Genomic DNA, 20655 nt, shown 5'->3' on the forward strand with positions numbered 1-20655 from the left:
TGGGATGCTCACAAGTTTGTTGAGATTGGAATTCAGGAATGCAGAAAGTCAATGAACTGCAATTGGCTGAGTCTAAACATTATATTTTTGTCAACATTGTTTGGAATGATGCTTATTGTTACATTTGATGCTGTCATGACCTTTTGTGTATGTGTGTGTGTGTGTGTATATATATGATTAGGATTTTTAACGTAGCTTTAAAAAAAAAATCAGTCATGTCGCTACGATGTCTGCAGTGTGGCAGTTTATTATAGTGATGTCTAGCACTGGGGCATCATGCTACAGACATGTAGCATGACGTCTGACCCAGTCACATTATCCTGACACCAGGCCAACCAGTCCTAACACTAACCTCTTAATGTTGAGCATCTAGCAAGGCAGCTGTTAGTACCATTTCTGTAAGTCTTGGTATGACTTGGCTGGGGATCGAATCCATGACCTCCCGCTTCCTAGGAAGATGCTCTAACCACTAGGCCACTGGAGCAGTTCATGACCTTTTGTACTATGGAATCACCATCGTACCCGTGAAGGAGCACTACAGGAATTTTTGGTTTGCTTTGTTCAATTTTGCAGCTACATGATACATGCGCCATGTGGATCCTTTGTATGTGACAGTGATGTGACAGTGGTTACACACTTTGGAACCAGAACTTCCAGTTCCATTGGTGAAGTTTAAAAGTTTCATTCCAGATCCAGCATGTGTAAATTAGGAAAATTCATAAATGTTTTCAGGGGTCATAATCATGTCCACAGGTGGGGAGAGCTATTGTCAAATCCATTTCACTGTAGCTTCAAGCAATTCAAACTTACTGATATCAGTAATAACCTGCACAGGAAATTCGATGTTACCAAAGTTGAGTTCACCCATGTGTTGTCGGTATTGTTGAGTCTGATCTCTATGATCGGCCCCAGGATATGGCACAGCTAAGACCACCCATTTAAAAGACTGGCTGCTGTTATCATATTGATAACTGCCCATAGTGGAATACATGCTGGTGTTGGTATGTAACTTGATTTGCAATAAGGTTTGTATGAGGAAATATGCATCTGAAAAGTATTCATCCTGAAATTCCTCTAGAGTGTTTTTCAAACTTTTGAGGATCGTTGCATAGCCTTGTCGATCTAATTACTGATGTTCCAGGTGTCGTGATAATTTAAGATTACACAGACATAATTATGAAACCATGAATGTAATGTAATAAATGCTTCAAATACTCCTTTGGAAAATAACCAAGCATGGTAAATTCAACAGTGACAACAATGTCCACCTTAAATTAAGATGGCAGCGCCATTTTACCCATGAGCTACACGTTCATACGATTTCCCGGATGCATAACTGAGGGAAGGTTCAGTGTCTACTTGATTTGTATATGCTAGAGACGATTGCTCAGTAATCTTGAAGAACACTAAAGGTCAGGTGAAACTTGAATTCTATAACTTTAATTATTTGAGGACCATACACAACAGCCTTGTGAGCAATAGAAATTCGATATGGAGGTGGTTTTGTTCATCAGCAACCACATGTGCAATTTCATCCTGTGTGGCCCACTTTTCTAGCCTCTTTATTCCATGTTCTTGCATGAAATTGTTTGAGTTGATTTACAGTTGCATTGCAACCAGCCATGGTTGTCATAACCAGTCATGCCTCATCTACCTGCTTTACTCATACTGGTTAGAATCTTTATTCCACGCTCTCTTGCAGACTGCTTAAGTTGACTCGCAGTTGGCATACCTTATTATAATGAAACATCACTGTTTAATTGCTGAAATGTATTTACAAATAATCTTTTTTTATAAAGAGCAATTGGTTTGGTCTTTGACAACATTGTTGGCTTTTTCCTTGACAATATCATTAGCTTTATCCATGACAGTCATGCTTGCAGGTTTTCGCCACTGCTCATTATAATACCTGGCAACAGAATCACATGGTTGGCAAAACTGATTTCGTTACTTGACTCATATACCACATTCAAGGTATGGTCGAGCACATGGGCAGACACGTCATGTAAGCAAGTGGGATTTAGAGCTGAAACTTTATAATTAAAATGATCACCAACTGATGATATCATATTCATAAATCGCTTTAATCTCTATACAGTTGTTTGAATTATTGCCCACTTTGTAGCTTAATGCAGCATATCTCATTAGCAACAGGTCTCCAGTTTCTAATGGATTGCCATGAAACTTAGTAAATATTATATTCATCAGCTAATGATGCTCATATCAACAAATTACTTCACTTTTTTGCAATTTTTGTTAGAGTTTTTGCCCTCTTTATCTTGTATCTTAATGCAGTGCATGAAAGTGCCTTGTTAGTACATTTTTATGGATTGCTATGTCAGCAGGTAAACTTTATGATCATCACCTGAAGAAGTGCATATTTACAAATCAATCTCCTAATGCAACGTTTGTTGGATTACCGAGTACTGCCCTTTTTGACAGTTGCTAAATGTAAATGCAATGATGTTCATGCAATTAGTTCTGTTTTTTTTCTTGCAGATTTGTATTGATTGCTGTAAAACTTGATACATATTACAGTCAACACCTAATGAGGCAAATATGGAAAAATCTGTCCCCCCCCCCCATGATTTTTGTAGGAGTTAAACTGCCAGTTTTTAAGCACTTCCAGCTGGATGGAATGATAGAATTTTGTGAATATGATTCTTGCATTTAGTTTTTGTGGACTGATGTGAAACTTACCCAAGATCATGGTCATTGTCATCAGATATGCATGTTAACAAATCAATGTTCATATACTATGGAAACCCCACTATAACATGATGGCAGGTGTCCACATAACACAATAGACATGGTCCTTGAAGTGTCATTATCCTATGTACCATATCATTGTAATATCCATCCAAGTCAGTTAAATTAAGAAAATACTGTACATGTATCCTCTTAGCTATACAGCATAGGGGTGGGAAAGCACATAACTATGGAGTTCATGTGATGTGATATGGATTCTTGACGTAGCTTTAAAAAATTTTCAGTCATATTGCAAGGATGTCTGCAATGTGGCATTTTATAGTGATGTCTAGCACTACCTCTTGATGCTGAGTGCCAAGTGAGGCAGCTGTTAGTACCATTTTTGTAAGTCTTTGGTATGACTCGGCCAGTGATCGAACCCTTGACCTCCCACATCTGAGATGGATGCTCTAACCACTAGGCCACAGGAGCGGTGTTGGAGATCATGTATGCAGTTATCAACTTTATGCATAATAAAAAACAAATAAAAACAACTGTTACATGTTTGATATTTATTTTTTAGGCAGAGAACCATTTCTGGGGAGTGTATTCACCAGCTGATCTCATAGTATCCATAAGTAACTCCATCAAAAATATGCACAAAGAAGTGTAATTTATAGAACTTTTATGCTAGATTCCATGCAAATCCAAATACTAAATTTCTTTCTAATACACTCACAATGACTTGTAAAACAATGTATTTTTCTAAACATTCATAATTGCTGCACATGAACAAAGGGGCAGATTTTTTTAATTGACAACAAGAGTGCATAAATCAGACATAGCTAGTTTAAAAAAGAAACTTGTATTTAGGCTTGAAAAATGCCCTAACTGAATTTTGTACAGGAGGTCAAGGGTACTGATCTTGTAATGTGCCCGAGATGAACAACTGAACATCTGTGTACAACTTCCTGAACCCTGTTTAAAAGTACACCAATTTCATGAGTGTAAAGTGATCTCCCCCAAAAAAGTTGATCTTCTCTAAAAGTCAGAACAAAAAAAAAAGAATAAACCCAACATTAAACAAATTTTTATTTTATTTAACTCTACTACAGAGCAAGACCAGGAAGCAATATAATGATTATCATAGCAAATCCCTCTACTCTACAAATTAAATGGTTCTGTACCAGTCAATGTTCAATGGAGCTATTTTCTGCATTTTGCACTTGAAAATTAAAGGATTATGATAGGCAAGGGCAGCATGTGGCAAGGACTAAAATTGGTCCTGTCAATTTGGGTGTTAAACTTACTTCAACAGGTGTGTATAACAACTGAATCAGCAGCCACATGTGGTCTATTGTTTGTCCTTATATTAGATGGTAACTTAATAAATTTATACATTTTGGTGAGAAACTTTTCGAGACCACTACATTGTTTAGTATTTGGTAGAGTTGGCTAATGTTCTTACTGTGGAAGGGTTGTACACAGGATGCACTAAAGACAAACAATTAAATGTACTTAATGGCTTTATAGTTGATACTTCAACAATAATTCGATTAACAATTATTAACTTGTTAAGGATCTAATGTCTTGTATCAAAAGTAAACATTAGTCTGTGATCAAATAATTTTTTCTTCTTTCAGAATAAAACACATCTTACCAAATTATTACATCACTGATATTGTATAGTATTTCAAGAAATTGTTGAAATCAATGCAAAATTTGTGAGCCACACCACAACTTTGTTATATCGGAATTCATGTTATAACAAGCCATGCTATTGCAAGGTTAACCATATTTTTACTTGCTGCTTGTAATATGATACACAAAAATTACTATTGTTAGAAGCAATGGCATTTGTCATAAACATAAGTGGTCTATGCAATTTATATGTATGTACCATGTTCATCCTAGACAGCCAACTGCAGGCAGCTTGAGATGCCTAATGACATTACACAATATTTACTAGTTTCAGAATTTGAGAGGGAGAAACTCAGTGACCTAAGAGCTGGGTGTATATGATAATAATATAAAACAAGATCACAGTTACCTGTTATTGTCACTCATACAATGTATGCAAAGAAAAGCAAGAGACATGAAACAAAATATACACTAGCCATAGGAGGAGAATTAATTATATTTGTTTCAATACATACATTATTGTAACAATAATGTTATGCATGCAGAAGCCAAAATTGAACTTACTGTGAGACACAACTTGTACCATTAGTACATGTGTCTGTTCTATGATGCCATGTGCAATAATTAATCTAACATGAAGAACCTGAACTCTTCAACTTTTTCAGAAGCTGGATACTATGACAGACCTAGCAATATTACCACTGTTGACAACAAGGTTACATGTAACCTACCCTGTTTGAACATATTAATAACAAACATTATATACATTAAATGAGCGTTATGAAGTCCAGCCACCACCAGCCCAAAACAAACCCATGAGTATTGTGGAGTGTCTTTTAATCTAAATGCAAACAGATGGTGTCAACTTGTAAAAGAACTGCAATAGCATGGGCAGTAACAGTAAAGCTAAGTATAACCAAGTAGTTGAAAAAACTGGAATCTTTAGTCCTAAATAGTATAAATAATGAAGAAACAAATGGTGCAGTTTGGGGATGGTGGTGAGACAAATTAAAAATGTTGTAAGATTTAGGCAATATAAATGAGGCTGCTAATGGTGCATTTTTTACACAATGGTTCACTGACTCAGTGTCAACAAAGGCTACCTATTTATGGGAGATGAGTAGCTGATAGTGCTGCTTGATTGTTCATGAATATGTAATTAGCATTGTCTATGCATAAAAAATAAGTCCAACTCGTTAATATGTTAATTAGGACAGAGGAACACACGGCTGTACTGAAAATGTCTGGAGTTTAATTCTGCTGTTGTGTGGTGCATAAACTTCATTCAAGTAAACTTGACTTGCAATACAAATGGAACCTTTAAATTTTTGAAGCAAACTGATTAATTTTCTGACTGACTGCAATGGGAATAGTACACCTATAATAGTCTTAGAAAATTTACTGGCCTCAGTAAAGTTTCAACTAGTTACAATATACGATATAAATAACTTTCAAGTACCAGATAGAAGAAGCAATGTAAGATGTTTAAGGGACTGGTCCCCTGCAATTCATGCCTGAGACCATTAACCATCTCTATTAATGTGTATTTAAATTCAGGATTACAGTTGGCAATCTCTATCTCTTGTTTTCTGAAGGCTTCCTCTAGCTACTGCATGAATTCTTTGACTTCTCAACCTTAATTCCTCATTTAAATGGGGATTTATAAATAAAATGCACAACCCTGTAATGAGTCAAAAGCAAGTTCTATTTTCATGCCAAGTATTATTTTTTTGGTATAAATATGTGCTAAATTGCCTAAAACAAGCTACAATGTTGGCAGAGCAAGTTAAATTGTCATAAATTTTACAAAACATAAAGTACAAATATATAATTGTATGCAGTTTCATAAACAATTTCAAGTTCAACCCAAACTTTTTCCAGCCATGTACATGAATTTTGAAAGTTAGTTTTTTATTGTTTGTTAATATGTGAAATGAAAACTTTAATGAGCGATCTCAACAAAACTGTAGACAAATCTGAAGTTGCTGTCATCACTGTCAAGATTAATTAATGGAATGAACTGACAAAGCCTTTGCAGAGATGCAACTTGAATGCACCAATCAGTGTTGATTTTTGTACTGAAAATGACCTGCTGTACCAGCTGACATAGGAATATTACTTAACAGATATACACAGCTCTCAGACCCTATTGTTCTCAAGCCAGTCTCAAGTACAAAATTCAAGCTCAAAACCCCAATCCACCAGGTTTGGTTGATGGGTACATCTACATGTACATGTCACTCAAATTTAGCATCCTAGCCAATTTGAAAATTATGTGAATATCCTAGAACTTCATTCTAATTAGAGCTACATAATCATATCTGATCACTGGAACTCGAGTTTTGAGCTAAGAGCTTAGAAATTACAGCTGGAAATGAGTGCTAGCAGCAATTGGTGTATTGAATAGGGCAGCAAAGGCCTTTTAAATGTAAAGAAAACAGAAAAAGTTTAACCATAAAAAAATGCTCAAAAGAATTGGACCAACTTTGATGGAAAAAAATTTGGCATAGAGACCTTTCAAATCTGGACAAATGATGCTGATGTGTTAAATATTAGTGGAGATACAAAAACCAGAGAAACCTTAAAATACTTGTTTTCTTTAAATATGCAAAGAACAGCATTGGAAAATTTCTACAGAAAGCATCCTTCTGATCCAGCATGCCAGCTAGGTGAGAGTTCCTAAGCCCACCTGAATCTCTTAATTGTTGTATGCAGAGAAATTTTATTAATAATCATAAAACTGATTTCTTTCATTTTTTTAGGTATCAACTTTGTGGACATTAACATTTGTCAGTGCTTAAAAAATTTTACATTTAAGAAAGAGTCTTCTTGTTTCCAAAAAAATCATTGTTCATTGGGTTTTGAAATTTGTGAATTTACTTTAAAAAGAAATCCTCCTTTTCACAATCTAATCAATCAACAAAAGAATTAATTAGGTTATGTCTGATCAAATACGTGTAACTGAGTGTGGACACTAATTGAAAAGGACAATATTGGGTCAACACTGTGAACAAATCATTTTCATCAGCCAGTGTCTGGACAATTCCAATGCAGAACAAACTTGTTCCATATCATCTCAACTTTGGTCTTGATAAGTAATTTCTCACTCTAACTTCGAACTCCGGTTTTATGACATTTATAAATGCTGCCCCCTTTCTATAAAAAAAAATCTCACAACAAAGCAAGAGAAAAAGGTCTTGCTCAAATGTTCATCATGGAAAATGAATTTTTAAAAAAATATTTGCAATATAAAGTGAATAATTATTGAACAACTTGAAGCAAAACATTTTAAATATATTGATATCAGTCATAATGGCATAAATTAAATAAATTTATTTAATTTAAAAATCATCTACATGTATCTATTCTGCGATAAATGGCACTAGGAAGATTGCTACACAAATGTAATTATTAAAGCATCAAACGCATGGTATTGTGTGACTTGCTAAACCTATTGGAAGTACAATCCTATATTACAGCGCAGTCAAAATTCTACATTTGGAAAACATTCAAGCACATGTATATGCGACTGTATATTACATTTTAGTTTCATGAATAAAACATGAGATTCTAATTTGGTTTTACCAAATATACTCTTGTACAAGTCAGATCCAGACTGTCTCCATGAATCACGTTTCTTATGAAACCTTGTTTCCAAAATGCCTTTTGGGTGATTAAATAGTGTGATTTAACAAAATTTATCAAAAATGTCAGAAACACTAACTGATACTGATGATTGTCTTTCATTAGCTGGAAATGCTAAGAACTGTTGAATTTTTCATGAGTCTTTAAGGCTTTGTAGTTTTGTCCTTCACTTTCCTCAACATTTTTAGTATCCGACCAGAATTATCTGAATGCTTAATTTTATGCAAGAAATGAGAAAGCAAATACCCTGTCAATTATTCTAATAAAAGTGTTAGGCTGGTTTACTGTTGCTGTTTACATCACAAGTTTGTTTTATGGATAATAAAAGTGGTACCAGACACTAAAATTAGACCAGACATTTAAATCACTTGTATGTTTACACAATATACAAACAGAAACATTAATATTTTGAGAGAAGAAAACTGCTTATGTGGTATGCATAGTGGAAGAACAAATGATTATTTAATTGTTTTAATGAAGTGAAATATGCAGATATGCTACTTATCTGAGGCACTGCACATAAACTTGTTACAATGAGTTGTTCAAATGTCTAGAAATCTTGTTGAGTTTATTATACTTCTCTAATTTTTTTAACTACTAATATACTTGCTATAAGAAGGTTCCAATGGCAAACAACATAGATCCAGATCTGATGATGTATAATGTACCAGCAAGTCAGGGTCTATGTTATTTGTTCTACAGATTAGTCCTAACAAACTGAAATCAGGGTCTACGTTATTTGTTCCACAGATTAGTCCTAACAAACTGCATAGACCCAGACCTGCCAGTGCATAATGTGGTCCGTGATCGGGGTCTGTGCAGTTTGTATTTAATCTCGACCTGTAAGCAAGAATACACAATACTGATGTGTTTAGTAAGATTTACACATGTGACTGAATTCCTGTAATTCCCTGTCATTGGGGCTACCAACAGGAAGCAGATATAATGAGACACATTTTATTACAAACCTACATTTATATTTAGTGAATTTCTAGATACAATGGATCAGTGGTTTCCAACCTGTGGGTCATGGACACCTGAAGTCCAAGGGAGCATAAAGGTACAACTAGTAGCATGTGTAGGTCAACAAAATATTTTGAAGTTAAGAAGAAGGGGTCCTCATGCTTAAAAAGGTTGGGAACCATTGCAATAGAGTATATACCTGGTATACTAATTTATGCCCAAATGATAAGGTATTATTTTGTATTCAATGCATTTCTGTGTAACAGGAAAATATTACTGGTCCCCTGAAATTTGTTACACATAGGTTCCAATGTACCTGTTATCTATGCTCATTAAAAATTTTGTTCAAGACTCGCACAAATTTCTTAAATCATTTTTGTTGTTTGATATAACAGACTAGCGCTACTGATTCCACTGAAATCTCCTGCCAAATGACAATGTGTTAATTAACATTACTAAGTTGGTTTTCACCAATTGTTGCTAACTGGTAATGTATGAAATTGCTTTGTTGGGTCCTTGATATAAATACAAGTAGCAAATCTCAGTTTTTCTCAAAATTTTGTTCTTTGCCATTCTTTTGAATTTGTAATTTCTCTATTGCCTTTTTCACCCAGTGGTCTGCCAAAATGTCTTGCCTTTTTCACCCAGTGGTCTGCCAAAATGTATTGTCTTTTTCACCCAGTGGTCTGCCAAAATGTATTGCCTTTTTCAACCAGTGGTCTGCCAAAATGTCTTGCCTTTTTCACCCAGTGGTCTGCCAAAATGTATTGCCTTTTTCACCCAGTAGTCTGCCAAAACATATTGTCTTTTTCACCCAGTGGTCTGCCAAAATGTCTTGCCTTTTTCACCCAGTGGTCTGCCAAAATGTATTGTCTTTTTCACCCAGTGGTCTGCCAAAATGTATTGTCTTTTTCACCCAGTGGTCTGCCAGAATGTATTGTTTTTTTCACCCAGTGGTCTGCCAAAATGTCTCTGTTTTCTTTTTGATAAAAAAGATCCTAATGTGTCTCTATCTTCATCCTGTGACCTCATTATTGTTTTTCTTTTTTATTCTGTGATTTTGTCATTGTTCCAGCTCTTCTTTCATCCTTTGATATATCTTCATTTCCTTGCCACTGACCATATCTTAAATGGTGATCTAGTTGATCTTGATGTTCCCATGTCTCCTTTTTCTTCTGCTGTCTCACTTGTTTTGTAGTTTCCTTACCTGTTTCCTTCTGTGGTCTACAAAATGCTTTATCAGATTTTGAAGTTTTTCCATCTTTTTCAGATCTTGGATTAGTTCCTAATTCTGACATATCTTTTTTTGTTTTCTTTGGATCAGGCTGATCCTTGCTCTGATCTTCGTGCTTCCTTTTTAAAGAATTTTGTTGATTCCTTCCTTCACTTGTCAGATGGTCAGGTGGGGATGAAGTATCGTGATTAAATGAAGACTCACTTCTCAAGAAATCCATGAGCAGAGGCTGACCTACAAGATGGATATAATAACAAATATTCATCAATGCCCTGACTTGATATTCAACCTAATTGTGAGATGTACAATCATAGCATTATATTCTAAAATTGGCCATCCTCTGGTCTTTTACATTCTACATAGTAAAGTTCTTTTTATGAAAGGTTAGTGCTGCCCATGTCAGCAAACTGTTCAAACAATGTGTAGATGTGTCACATATTATGTGAAGGATAAGTAATGAGTGTTTTTCAAAATTTAACATGATCTAAAGGTGTAAAAGGTGTTCTTAGAGTATTTATTGTTTAATCAAGGCTGACTTAAATTTGTCTAACATTTAAAAATGTTTAGAAATAAAAATAGATGATTGTCACTTAACAGTCTTAGAAATAAAAAACATGAAAAGCACTTTATTCAACAATATTGTTGTTGTTGTTCTAGGGTTTAACACCATTTTTCAGCATAAAATAGGCTATACATGGTGGCCAGTATAACTGGTGGAGGAAGAACCCTGGAAAACCCAGGGAAGAACCACCGACCCACGAGAAGCTACTGGCAGGCTTTCCCACGTACCCATGCTAGCCGAGCCTTGGATACGAACCCATGCAGAAAGAGGTGAGATGGCAGTGATCTGGAACATTGAGCGCTTTAGACCACTCAGCCACTCAGGGCCCCTTTCAACAATATTAATAGGTACATTATTTAACAGTATTAGAAATATAACATAGACAATAGGCATGTTATTTCAGTTTGAAACACCACACATTTTATTTGTATTATCACTGAACTATTTGACTGAATCACACTACCATAGTTTCCAATGCACTTATATGGTCTGTTTGCATGCATGAAGTCATAGCTATATGCTGAAAGGTTTATTGTACACAGTATTATCAGTTCCTTCAGAGAATAACTCTAGTCAAATTGGAAACTATTCAAATCTTTAATTACTCTTACCTGAATGCCTATCAAAGGCACTCTTGAAGAATGTAGAGGGAATAAATCCCTTTTCATTTCCCGGACTGAGGATTACATTGTTGGCAGACCTGAAGAAAGGAATTCCAGCTGTAAATGGAAAAAAATCTCAGAAAAGCTGCAGAGTGTAATTTGGAATGCATTGGATAATGGGTCTTTTATCCTTAAGATCAATATGAAAACTCTCATATCCACTGGCTAGTGGAACGTTTATAATTAGGACCAATAGGAATACTGTCATATCCACTGTCATGGCTAAATGAAATGTGGCCAGTGGGCCTTTGATTCCTAAGACTATTATGAATACTGCCATATGGAATGGCATGTTGATCTGATATGTGGCTGGTGGGCCTTTGATTCCTAAGACTATTATGAATACTGTCATATGGAATGGCATGTTGATTTGATATGTGGTTGGTGGGCCTTTAATTCCTAAGACTATTATGAATACGGTCATATGGACTGGCATGTTGATTTGATATGTGGCCAGTGGGCCTTTAATTCCTAAGACTATATGGAATGGCATGTTGATCTGAAATGTGGCCAGTGGGCCTTTTTAATTCCTAAAACTATTTAGAATACTGTCATATGGACTGGCATGTTGTTCTTAAATGTGGCCAGTGGCGTTTTAATTCCTAAGACTATTATGAATACTGTCATATCCACTGGCTAAATGAAATGTGGCCAGTGGGCCTTTGATTCCTAAGACTACAATGAATACTGTTATATCCACTGGCATGGACGGTGTATGTTGCAGAGTATGAATATGTGATTTTGAATACAGTGGATGGTGGATCTCTTATACTTAAGATCATTGTGAACATGCTGTCATACAGACAGGCATTGCCATCTTTCATTTGGCAGAGAATCAGTTACAGTATGTAGCTAAATCCTGTATGTTCTGCTTTTAGAGGTAACCTTAATGCAGCAGACAAAGACCCTACAGCCTTGCTTTATATGACCAGTTTTGTATTCATCCTACAGCCTTGCTTTATACGACCAGTTTTGTATACATCCTTGTTCTGTATAACCAGTTTTGTATACAGCCTTGCTTTGTATGACCAGTTTTGTATACATCCTACAGCTTTGATTTGTATGACCAGTTTTGTATACATCCTACAGCCTTGATTTGTATGACCAGTTTTGTATACAGCCTTGCTTTATATGACCATTTTTGTATACATCCTACTGCCTAATTTTGTATGACCAGTTTTGTATGCATCCTTGCTTTATATGACCAGTTTTGTATACAACCCTTGCTTTGTATGACCAGTTTTGCATACACACTACAGCCTTGCTTTGTATGACCAGTTTTGTGTACACTCTACAGCCTTGCTTTGTACGACCAGTTTTGCATACATCCTACAGCCTTTCTTGTATGACCAGTTTTGTATACAGCCTTGCTTTGTATAACCAGTTTTGTATACAGCCTTGCTTTGTATGACCAGTTTTGTATAAACCCTACGGCCTTGCTTTGTATGACCAGTTTTGTATACACCCTACAGCCTTACTTTGCATAACAAGATTTGTATACACCATACAAACTTGCTTTGTATTACCCATTTTTATACACCCTTGCTCTGTATTACACATTTTTATATACCCTACAGCCTTGCTTTGTAATTCCAATCTTTTTTACACCCTACAGCCTTGCTTTGTATAACAATATTTTTATACACCCTACAGCCTTGCTTTGGTAGTATCTTTTTGTTAATTGTGATTTAAGCTATACACTTGTAGAACATTAATATCTATTTAAAATAAACTGATTTTGTAGTCTGCCCTCATTTATAATAACCCAGTTATATAACAAGAAAAAAAGTAAGTTCTGAAATGATTGAATTCGAGTTTTCTGGCTAAACCAGATACATTTCCAAACCAAACATTTAAAATTAGTAGTTGCTTGAAGTTTTACATCCTACTGTTACAGCTTGAAGTCTTAAAATATATAACAGTAAGAAAGTAAAGCCAACAATTAAATTTTGCACTGAGGTCTGTTTTTCAGACAATGAGCTACAGAGTCCGTCGATGGTGACTTGGTCAGTAAAACACCATTAATTCCAGTTTTGTTTTGCATTTAGGCAAGTTTCTAAGGCATTAATATCCGGTAATCAGTTTTATGAATGCACCTTGCACCTTGGTGAGCAGTCTCAGCACCATACTACCAATGTAGGTCACTCTGGCATATATTTCATGCTTGAGACATTTTGGTCACGTTGGATTCATGGATATAAGTTAGTTTGTATTCGTTTGGTTTCAGGGTCATACAACAAAGAAGGATCATGACAGCATTCTTCTATGAGTGCATTTCTAATTCATTAATTTTTGGTTTTTACAAAACTGATCAAGCAAGGCAAGGTTGTAGGTTTTTGACAATACTGGTCATAAAATGCAAAGCTGTAGGGTGTTAATAAACTAGTCTTAAAAAGCTAGGCTGTATTTTTTTCCTTTGTCATTAGCTTGAATTCATTGAAGGAAAGATATTCTGCAATTATTACAAACAATATCCCAAACTGGCACAGGTTGAAAATTCAGCTAACACTTCACTACAAAAGGTCATTTTAAAGCTAAATGAGAATGAAATGAAAAACAAATAAATGAGAGCTCTCTGTAACAAAGCATACATCCCAGCCTAATATGGAAACTATCTTTTGATATGGAAATGCTGTGTGCACTCCAAAAGAAGAACAGTCTTAAACTTGGTGATAATATTAAAAACAGACTCAGTGCAAGGGTCCTTATTATGTCCATTGATTAAATCTTGAGAGAAGTTATGGAAGGTCTGAATTCCAGTAAATTCCTTTCCTTTCTTGCTGATGGCAGTACTGATGCTATCACATCAGAGCAAGAAATAGTGTATACAAGATACCCTGAGAGTAACAAAAACTAAAACAAAAACCTTGTTGTTCCGTTTCTTTTGTTTCTAATATTGATTAAAATCATCTCTTTGAAACTAGGCAATAGATTGAAATAAGTGACTGAAAAAAATATTTTGATCTGCCCTGCAGAGTCATTTAAACACTGGTTTGTTATCTTATTTTCACTTAAATAAATCTGCTTTCTTTCACAGTCAAGACTGGACTAGAAATTTATGTGTAACTTAATAGAAATAAATGTTAACCTTCCATTGCCTTCTTCAGGTCTATTTCTATAACCACTTCACATGATTTTCTCATACCTGCAATTTAAACAGAAAATATAAATAATAATGTAGGCAATACACAAGCATAAAGTCAGAAAATGATAATGACCAGGTGGTATCTATACCTTTTAAAACTATGCAATTTCAAGTTTTTCAAAATGTAAATTTGGTAAAATTTTGTGTCAAGAATAAATATTTCCAATCAAGAATATTTATCTCAATCAGCCAATAATAAATTGGAGCTACTTTATAAAGATATAGGTTACAGCCATTTAAACTTGAAACATTCAAACAATTTTAATGAAAACATTTCAAGTTCTTTATAACATGTACATATGCTCATAAATAGGTACGAAAACTAACAGCAAGTGAAAATTTCTTCTTTCACAAGGTTTTCATATATACAATGTGAGTAGAGCGATGGAATCAAAGTGAAAAAGGGACTGCTCCGGTGGCCTAGTGGTTAGATCATCTGCCTCTGATGCGGAGGTTGAGGGTTCGATCCCCGGCCGAGTCATACCGAAGACTCAAAAAAATGGTACTAACAGCATTAAGAGGTTAGTGTTAGGACTGGTCAGCCTGGTGTCAGGATAATGTGACTCGGTGGGACATCATGCTACATGTTGCGGCATAATGCCCCAGTGCTAGACATCACTATAAACTGCCACACTGCAGACATCGTAGCGATATGACTGAAAAATTGTTAAAGCTACGTTAAAAATCCAAATCACAAACAAACACAAACAAATCAAAGTGAAAAAGGAAGTCATCAGTACAATAATTTTATCTGTATGCCATTATCATGTTTCATTTAATAGTGAAAAGGCATCAGATCATGCTTGACCTTTTAGGTTTTGAGAGAACCAATGTCCTTCCTCTCTGAAACTCTATGCGATACAAGAACCCAATCAAGTTACTGATAAAATGCACATATACTCATGAATAGGTAGGATCAAACCAAAAGCAAATTAAGACATGTTTCTTTGAAAATACCAACTCATCATAATACATTATTAAGACAATCACCACCGCACAAATCCATCCTTCCCAAACTTGTTTTTTAGCAGCAAAAGTGTTACATCCCTTACTCAGAATACAACTCAATATCGTGTCCCTTAACCCTTTAACTACTACAGCTTTTGAGTAGCCTCCCTGCTGCTGAGTATTACCATATCGGCTCCTGAGACTACCAAGGCTGGTTCTGAGGCTGAATACTTGAGCATAATCATGGCCAACTATACAAACTGACAGTAAAAACATGGTTATATCTATTTTCTTATTTTATTCATAATTGCTTGATTTCAATGAAATAAAAAAATAAAAAAAGGCTTATCTTGTATAGTGTCTGTTATCTATACATTTCCACCCTGGCATGCTCCTACATCCAATAGTACAAGAAATCAGTCATGTAATCTGTTCTGAATCCAACAAAAATCCAATATTTACACAAATAAATACAAAATAGGAATGAAATCCATTCTAATACATAGCTGAGAGTGGAACCTCTCAAAATATTAATTATAAATACATAAATGAATTTGGGTAGCTGCATAATGCTCATGACAATGTTGATTCCAAGAAATGCCTATATATCCATGATGCTGGTATAATACCATTTGGGGTTTTGCTTTCAGTCCAATATTTTCTTGACATAATGGTTTGTTTCTTTAGCAAGGATTTCCACCAGAAATTCAGGAAACAACTTTAGAAAAAAAATCTTTCTCATTACATGTACTTAGTGGTCCAAGCACAATAGCTGAATCAACATCATAATAAAATTTGTTGATCTTGAACACGGTGATGTCATCACTCCATTGTGTAAGTGGGACTATGGCTTCCTTGTCTTATTTCGACTAGTGCTGGATCATATGCATGCTTGCGTCAGTGGGGACTAAAAAAGTTAACACTGTGTATGCAGCATTGGGGTTGAAGAACTATTTACAGAAGACGTATAAATATGGCAGTCATAGCTAAAAGGTTAATGTAAATAAATCAGCTTCAAATCTCACAAGAGATATGGACTAAAGACATAAAGTTCTATCTGGATGTGACTAGTAGGGAAAATTCTGTCTCCCTCACCCCCAATCCAGTATAAGATGAGATGCCGATCATTGTGAAATGACTTAATGACCAGGAAGATAGCTTGTCATGCTGTTACTACAGGTTATACCAGGTCAAGCTGAGCACTTTGAGATAAAAGATATTGGACTTAAAAGCTAGATAAAGTCATCTCTGACCTTCATCCCAAGGTTTGGATAATTTTAGGGAACAGTTAAACTCCAATGCAGTACTAGTCACAACTGCCCTAACCATGTGAACCAAGATGCAGAAGAAGCTCATTTGGTCTTTGGCTAGTTCTTTATACACAGAGAAAATAGTCTATCATACCTAGGATGAAAGAACTTCAGCTAAATTATTGTCTTCTCCTTCTTTCATTTGTAGCAATAAATGAGATTTCTCACTTTGCACTGGCAATGCTCATTTAAGGTACCACTTCAAAGTCTTTATGAGGTCCTGTAGATGTCCTTGAGGTGAAGGGTTGTCACAGCTTGGAGAAGTTTTTGTTTTGGCCTATATTCCACCCCTCCATAATGATGAGACATATATAAGAATGGCAGCCTCTACTGGTGGTGAGGGCTAACTTCTCTTCAAAGAGCAAAAGAATATTAGCTATATATGGTACCTTGGCTTTTAACAGTGATGTTTTCACACCATTGAAGGAAACTCTCCACTTCCCTTTATGTTTTCAGAGTGGTTGGCCTTCTAGCCCAAGTGATTCTGTCCACCACTTCTTCCAAGAATTGTTCTCCCTTGCGGCATGCTTGCTATGAGTCATGCATACAACTTCAACAATTTTCAGCTGGATGAAACACCTGCATTCTTGGACAGGTGAGGAAAGACCAAAATTTTTCTTTTATGCATGAGTATTCCCAACTGAAGGGACAATCAGGGCATTGATTCCCTCACTTTCTGCAAGAAGTTGGGGATCAGAGGAGTTGGGGAGAAGGTGGATGCATCTAGGCCATGTAAAGAGTATCAACTGCTAGGTCTTTTGGATCTGGGACTGGAGAGATAAAAATCAGTAGTTGTGCATGCCATCCTGTAACAAATAGACCCACAAGTGGTCATCTCCGGAATAGCAGATTCATTTGAATACTGAGGAGTGAACTGATCATTTGCTTTGAATTAGATGACTTCATCAAGACAGTGAGTTGACTCAGGTTGTGGCAGACTATTATGACCCCACAAGACAGAATCCTACACCAGAAAGAGGGTTTGCAAATCTGGTGCCCCCTCGAATCTGATGTAATTTATGACAGTGTAGTTGCCAAATAAAATTTAAAATGCCCTTTCTAGAATGCACCTCCTGCTAAGATTGAAATGAATTCACTATGACCATCATCCCCAGGAGATCAATGTATAATGAATGATTCTGAAGAGGCAACACCCTGCTGACATCCTGAAATGAGGATAGGAGGTGGGTACCTCAGGCTATCAAGCTAACATCAGTAGAGAAAACATAGACCCTAATCTGCCAGTGAATAATGTACCAGCAGATCCAGGTCTATACGTTCTGAAGTCTAAGCTGCATGATTTTTACAGATCACTCGCATCTCACCTTTGTCAATGTGGGTTCAAGTCTCAGCTTGACCAGTGTGGTATGTGAGAAAGTTTGCCAGTTGCTTCCTGTGGATTAGTAGTTTTTCCCTGGTCTTCATGGGTTTTTCCTCTTGCAAATATACTCGCTGCATTGTATAGCCTTTCATGTGCTGAAAAATGGCATTAAACCCCACAAACCCCAAACCAAATCTATGTTTTCTGCAGTTGGATCCAACTTTTATTTTTATACGGTATTCCAGTGTTCTATATACAAAAGTTACAGAATAGGCCTATTTCCTTTCAATCATGAGTCACAATTCCCACAAAATCTCAAAAAGATTGAGGTAAATGATCTAAGTTGACATTGGAAGAGTTGATTGAAATATAAAACTGTAATGAAATATCACCCCAGTACCCCAATTACAGGTATGCATGTCTGTCATAAAATAACACCCCAGTACCCCAATTACAGGTATGCATGTCTGCCATGAAATATCACCCCAGAACCCCAATTACAGGTGTACAGTAGTCCCCCTCTTGAACGGCCCCCCTGACCAGCGGCCACCCGCTCCTTACGGCCAGAATCCGTTGGCACCGACGAGTTTGTGTTCAAAAGTACCCCTTGCGAAAGGCCACCCGGCTAACGCGACCAGCGGCCAGCATATTAGTGCAAAATCATAAAATGTACCCCTCACAAGCGGCCGCATTTTATTTGAATATGTATCCAGAACCAGTATTGTATTCATAACGTGTGTTAAGTAATCCGATTTCTGTTTCCCGATGTCAGGTTTTCGTTACTGAAAGAAGTGTTGAGTAAAGTACATTTATCACTAAGGTTAATATTATATCATTTACGCCTCACGAGAAGCCAAATTTATTCCATAAAAACCGAGAAAGACTCAAATTTTAATCCATACAAAAGGGTACGTACATGTAATCCAATTAGCCTTACTACTGTTTTATCATAAGATGTCCGGTTTAGTCACTCTGATAATTGTTAAGAAAACAATTATCGAACAGTAGAAACAGCTGAGAAGTGGCAGTATCGATGTGCAATACCCAAGTCAGCAGGAAAATGGTTTAATGGCCTTTATGGCTTCCCTTAGTAAGATGTTGAGCTTGTTCACTTTGGTAATCAGTGGCTATTACCCCTGACAATAATTGTCAAAATTACGAATCCTAGCGGCCGCGAGGTCAAATCTTCGTGATGTTAATGGTACATATCGAAGCCGTTTTGGCTTCTCTCACCTAGTTTCAAGAAATGTATAAAAACAGGGTACCAGACTGCGACTAACGAATCACGTGACAAGATCACTTCCTTTAAAAACACGGCAATTTGTTCAGATGCATACAAAATTGTTTTATTAGTATTGTAGTTGGCAACATGAATAACTTACTGCAAAAAGATCAACATGTCATCGAGGAAAATAAAAATTCTCAGTTTAGAGGAGAACGTGAAAGTAATTCAACTGACGGGAGGTGGGGGGGGGATCGTTGAGGATCCTTGCAGAAAACTAACGTCGGGAAGACTCAGATAAACAATATCGTGAAAGATAATGAAACAATTCTGCAGAAGTGGAGAGGTGAAATGGATGGAGAAAGGAAGATTGTTTGAGCCAGGAGACGTTTGTATCCTGATTTGAAACACAAGAAAAAGCAAAAATTTTGTCAGTTGAACTGGGATATGACGACTTTACCACAAGTAACGGATGGTTGCACAGATTTCAAGTGCGACACAATATCAAGTATTCTGTCATTAGCGGCGAATCAGCTGATGTTAATAATGAAGTTGTCGAAGATTGGAACAAAAGACTAAACGATATATGCAGGGGATATGACAGCAAGGATATTTTTAATGTGATGAGACTGGTTTGTTTTTTAGACTGTTACCAACAAAGTGACGTGATGTGAACTGTAACATAATTATAAAGACAGTTTTATAACTGTATCAATGGTTATTCATAGCATTCTTTTGCAAATGATGACAAAGTTTGTTTTACATTTATTTCACATCATGCATGTGATTTTTTAATTAAAATATTAAATATTTAAAATTAAATGTACTTGTGACTTTTTTCATATGTATTTACTATTCGCATTTGTCATCCCCCTCTAGAAAGGCCACCCACATTATAAGGCCACTTTCCTGCTGCATTAGGGGTGGCCTTATAAGAGGGGGACTACTGTATATGTATATGGCTTAATGGTACATCAATACAATCCTGACAAAGCTGTGCCAAGTACGTTTAGGTATTCAAAGAAAGAGCATGCAAGACAAAAATACAGGCCAAACATGGAGAATTCCTTAAATAACAATGGAAATTGTTAATCTAAATCTTGCTCTTTTAAAAATAACTCCAAGACCTTCTCAGTGTGACCATCAACAATGAACACATCCCAGATATAAAGGTAAATTCCATTACTCATCACTCAAGACTGGCAGGATGGTGCATCCAAGACCTATTCTGTATCACCAAGGCTGCAGGGGTATTCCCACTTATGCAAGATTCCTACCAAATGTACCTAATGGGCCTTATGTATTCTCAATTTG

At 36.0% G+C, this 20655-nt stretch overlaps 1 protein-coding gene across 2 annotated transcripts in view; it reads right to left on the reverse strand.

Annotated features, from left to right (window-relative positions):
• Nucleotides 1–3245: 3245 nt before the first annotated feature.
• LOC149808370 (uncharacterized) overlaps nt 3246–20655 on the reverse strand; it is a 71415-nt gene continuing 54005 nt past the window's right edge. For both annotated transcript variants that reach the window (XM_089976290.1, XM_089976298.1), the window contains exons 7-9: nt 14484–14540; nt 11345–11452; nt 3246–10405 (exon numbers count right to left, since the gene is read on the reverse strand). In XM_089976290.1, the coding sequence (XP_089832416.1) occupies nt 9969–10405; nt 11345–11452; nt 14484–14540 (602 nt within the window). In that variant the 3' untranslated portion in view covers nt 3246–9968. The remainder of the gene's footprint in view (nt 10406–11344; nt 11453–14483; nt 14541–20655) is intronic.

The sequence above is a fragment of the Sinohyriopsis cumingii genome, chromosome 1 (genome assembly GCF_028554795.1).
Source record: "Sinohyriopsis cumingii isolate HCF-2022 chromosome 1, ASM2855479v2, whole genome shotgun sequence".
NCBI lineage: Eukaryota > Metazoa > Mollusca > Bivalvia > Unionida > Unionidae > Sinohyriopsis > Sinohyriopsis cumingii.